This window comes from Elephantulus edwardii, unplaced genomic scaffold (assembly GCF_000299155.1).
Source record: "Elephantulus edwardii isolate Elephantulus edwardi_28Jun2011 unplaced genomic scaffold, EleEdw1.0 scaffold00038, whole genome shotgun sequence".
Lineage (NCBI taxonomy): Eukaryota > Metazoa > Chordata > Mammalia > Macroscelidea > Macroscelididae > Elephantulus > Elephantulus edwardii.
The window spans coordinates 15,392,337-15,397,304 of NW_006399788.1; the positions used below are offsets into that span (position 1 = coordinate 15,392,337).

The window sequence follows — 4,968 nt, forward strand, 5'->3', positions numbered from 1 at the left end:
GCACTGGCACAAAACGGTGTCTTTAGAAGTTTGCAATTTTACATCAACCCCATTTTACAGATGAACAAAATGAGGCCAGAGAAGATCATTCACATTCACTTAACAAGTTTAATGACAGCACTTAAATCATTAATGTCTAAAAATACAAAAAAAAAGATACTACAGAGACAGCTGGAACCTAAAGTATCCTTTATTTTAGAATATTGCCCCATGTAAGTTTTATTCTTTTTCCTACTAAAAACATGAAATGTTTAGGATACAACTTAGCAAATATAAAGTAACGGAATTTCAGTACAGAAAATGTTTAATAAATTAAACAAAAACAGAGATGGAGGATGAAGGAGGACAGGATAAGCCATAAATCAGTTACTCAACAACAAAATCTAGAGAATTGAGAGGCTACTCTTCCTGAGGCAGTCTCTAATTCCAGAGGTCCTTCAATAAGCACACAAGCCAAAAAAGACCAGCAAAAGGTTTAATGTATATAAAAACAAATAAGACTTATTTTGTATTTACTGTGTGCTTATTTCCATTAAAATAAAGAATATTTGACAAAGGCCATTAATAAAGTAATAGTCATTCAATCTGAATAAATGTTAGACATAAAAATATGTGAATAGTTTCTTAAGCTTCCCACTAAACTCACTATAATCCCAAATGCTTGTCATCATAAGTATATTAGAAATACGCTAGTCCTAAAAAACAGTTATTCCAACATGAGCAAAGTGCTATGGTCCTTAACAGACCACTCAAAAAGCCTAGTAACTGGATTATCTGAGTGAGGCTAAATGTATTACAGTAAAGAGAAGAGTTATATTCATGAGCCATACTTCATGCTGAGGTGATCGTGAGAATGCAGTGATCACTGTCCGTTCATTTCCAAGGCTTCAACAATATGTGCTGCTGAAGGGCGATCTTTGGAGTCTTCATTAGTGCACACAGAGAAGAGTTCAATTACTTTCTGGTACGAGTCATCCAGTTCTTCCATATTAATAGGAGGCCTAGTTCCCAAAGCTGCATAGTATGCCTCATCATCGAAGTCACTTTCATCAAAAGTCTTATCTGTTTATGAAGTTAAGAAATTGAGATGATAAAAGAATCACGAAAAAGCTTAGTGTCTGCCCAGGCTCATATACCTGAAATGCACTCCACTGTCTAGTATGCTTTCAAATGTATTATAATCACTCTCTTAAACTGTTATCAGTATATATTTACTGTTGTTTTTGTATTGATAGGTCCTTCCTTCAGTTTTCTAACCTTTTTCTCAGGCAAAAAAAAAGATTCTAACTTTTTTCTCTTACAGATTTTCTCATCGCTCCCTATCAAGCCACAGGACTGAGATTAAAGTTAGGTAGTACTACTACCAAAGTAACCTATAGTGGAGAAACTATGTCATATGCTTGAAAAGGCAGAGGGTCAGTGAAAGTATAATCCTCAACACAATAGGGCAGGGGTCAGATCTGTGGTTCACAGTGTCACCAAGAGTCACAGTCAATTCAACAGCACTGTCAGCAACAATACAGTTTAGAAACAGTTACTAAATCAAACTTCCTCTAATAGAAAGATAACATGATTTTATAAGCTTATCTTTAGTTTACTGTGAAGATATATTTTAAAATATATAGATACCTTCATCATCATCATCTGAAAGATTAATGTGTGGAATAGATAAAGTCATCATTTCCCATAGAGTAAGCCCAAAGGCAAATATGTCTGCTTTGTCTGTGATAATACCATCCTCCTCCAAAGCTTCTTTGGGTTTCCAAGGCTCCGTGCCAATATAACAGGCCTCAGGGTCAGTCACTGAAAAACAATTAAACACAGGGAAAATGGCACTCTACGGGGAGGCACTATAAATTAAGATGATATTCAAGCAACCAGAAGACAAATGGATAATGTGAAAAGACTAATAAACATGGTGATAGAGATGAAAATGCAGTCAACCACACTGGCAAGGTTATGTTTTTCTTATCGCTAAGATATTCTAAAATAAGTAAGTATTCTAAAAAGGTGGTTAATTCCAAAGGAATTAAGGCAGCAAAAAGTATCTCAGAAAACTAGCAGCAACATCAATGTGTGAATGTTAGTAGTACAGACTATAGAACACTTCCTGCACTCAAGAAACATCTGCAAACTATGTGACCTTGAATAGCACTTAATTTCTGTGCCCAATCAGACCATTTTTTAAATATTTTTATTATTAATTTTAATGAACGTTTACAGAGACTTTGGATTTCTATTCATTCATTGTTGCATTTTTCTCCCTGCCCACCCCTCTCCCCCAATTCACTCTTCTCTTTGAAAAGTAAAAGAAAAATTCTCACTATTGTAGAATGGGTCTGACATCAGGGTTGGGGTATGACAGAAAAAACTGGGTAAATGATGTATACTGTATTGAAACAGATGAGGGAAAGAACAGATTAGAGGTGATATGTGATTGAGTATTATGGTTAGCACAGGAATCCAGAATTAAGGTTGCATAGAGAAGTGTACTCGGGGTGGGGGGTGGGGGGAAGGGATGTGGGAATTGTATACTAATGAAGGAATAATTTTTTTTTTCTTTTCGGAGAGGGGAGCGAACTGGTGGGGAGGGAGAAAAGTGCGGCAATGAATGAATGGAAATCCAAAACCTCTGTAAATGTCTATTAAAATTTTTAAAAAAGAGACAATATTGTATGATCTAATTTATGTGAAATGGGTTTATTTTTAGAAATTAACACATTTTTAATGGTTGCTACAATTTTTTTTCTGATTGCTGGAACGAGTCTATAAAAATAAAAGTAAAAGAAAAATTATTTCATTGATATACAATCCCTCCCCCTAAGTCCACTCGACTGTGCAGCCTTCATTCTGGACTTCAGTCATGACAATAATACCTAATCATGTATCTCTTTTAAACAGTCTCACCCACATCTGTTTCAATGCAGTATACAATTTATTCCCTTTCTCAGTCTACCCTCAACCCCGATATCAGTGCCATTTACAACAGTGGCACTATACAATATTTGTCTTTTTGTGACTGAGGTATTTCACTCAGCATAGTGTTCTCCATTTTGTATAATATTTCATGAGTTCTTTGTTTTTCAGTGCAGCATAGTATTCCATTGTGTGAATATACCACAGCTTCTCTACCCATTTGTTTGTTGATGGGCACCTTGGTAGTTTCCAGCTCTTTGCTATTGTGAATAAACATGGGTGGGCATATATCTGCTTGGGTGGTGGTTGGGGTTTCTTTAGGGTATATTCTCAGGACTGGAATTGCTGAGTCAAATGGTATTTCTATTTGCAACTTTTTGAGAAAGCACCATACAACCTTCCATAGTGGTTGCACCATTTTACACCTCATCAACAGTGAATAAGGGTTCCAGTTTCTCCACAACCTCGCCAGCATTTGATGTTTGCTGCTTTGTTAAATTTTGCTATTTTTACTGGGGTGAGATGATAGCTCATAGTTGTTTTGCACACCATTCTTTTTAAACTTTGCTGTGTCCTTAAGCTAACAGACACTACTTCTTCCATAATTGTTGAGTCAAGGAAATGAGAAAGGGTCAAATCACATTTGTGCTTAATGCTTCAGCTTAGAAATGACAGAAGTCCACTACCCTTCTCATTTAAATTATTAATTTTAATGAATAAATATCTTAAAAATCATACTGAGTCCTATAATGCACAATCATCATGTATCTCCATTTACTTAGATCTTAATTCTCTCAGTGATGTGTTATGTTTTCCAGTACAGAGATTTCTTTACTAGATTTATCCTTTTGTATTTTCATGTTGGGCACGTATAAATGGAATTTTATTAAAATTATACTTCATTTTTAAAAAATTATATTTCCAATTACTGGTAGAACACAGAAATAATACAGCTGATTTCACCAATTATTCCAGTAGTTTACTATATTCTTTGGATATTTCTACATAGACATTGTATCAACTATAAATAGGGAGCTTTATTTTCTTTCTGATTTTTAATTTTTTTCCCCCTTGCTTTAAGGGGTAGGTCTAGAAGACAATGTTAAATAACATTGACAGGAAATCCTCTTGTTTGCCTATTTAAGTAGTCTTACAGGGAGCTCTGGTGGTATATTCTGTTGGGAGTTGTGCCACTAAGGAAAAGACCACAAGTTTCTGGCAGAGAATCCATGAGTGGTTGTGTATAAAGGAGAAAGGCAGGCATGTCATCTCCTATGGTTACAGCCTTGGAAACCTGATAAGAGTATCAGTAGTCTTAGTTGTAGGGGTTTTATAAGCTAAGTTCCTTTCCATTTCCAGTTACCTGAGTTTTCATTATGAATGGGTACTGGATTTTATCAAATACTTTCTCATTATTGACTCAAATGACTTTGTAGTTTTCTTTTTCAGTATGTGATCCAGTTTAGACCTATTTTCCAATATTATCTTCAATTAAAATACACCTTTATAAGCAATCACTAATTTGTACCGTATGTGTGACAAGGAAAGAGGCTAGAGGCTGTGAAAGAAACAGGAAAGGGAGACTTCTTTTTTCTTATTACCCATCAAAAAAACAGTAATAATTATAAAAAATTTTTAAAAGAAAATGCTAAAAATTAGAGTAATACTCACCCGTCATATTTTCATCCAGTGGGAGAGAGACTCCTACATCACAGATTTTAATAGTTTCAAAATTGCCTTTAATTACAACATTTGAAGACTTTATGTCTCCATGAAGCAGTTTCTTTTCTTGGTGCAGATACTTAAAACAGTGGAAAATGTAACACATTTAAGAAGAAATACAAACGAATATATGATGATGTTAAAACAAAAAATGAAAACCTACCCTCCATTTCTAAACTATATCACAATCATTTTAAATGGTTAAAGTCATAGAAGGGAATGTTCCAGAGATGTTCATTTATAGATGTTGTTGTTGTTATGTGCCATCGATTTGCTTGCTACTCATAGCAACCCTATGTACAAGAGCCCTAAATGCCGTTCTATCCTGTG

The 4,968-nt window shown here is 34.8% G+C and overlaps 1 protein-coding gene across 1 annotated transcript in view; it reads right to left on the minus strand.

The window, feature by feature from the left end:
* Positions 1 to 862: 862 nt before the first annotated feature.
* Positions 863 to 4,968, minus strand: part of PBK (PDZ binding kinase) — a 25,893-nt gene continuing 21,787 nt past the window's right edge. The window contains exons 5-7 of the mRNA XM_006884867.1: positions 4,588 to 4,717; positions 1,630 to 1,803; positions 863 to 1,062 (exon numbers count right to left, since the gene is read on the minus strand). Coding sequence (XP_006884929.1) covers positions 863 to 1,062; positions 1,630 to 1,803; positions 4,588 to 4,717 — 504 coding nt within the window. The remainder of the gene's footprint in view (positions 1,063 to 1,629; positions 1,804 to 4,587; positions 4,718 to 4,968) is intronic.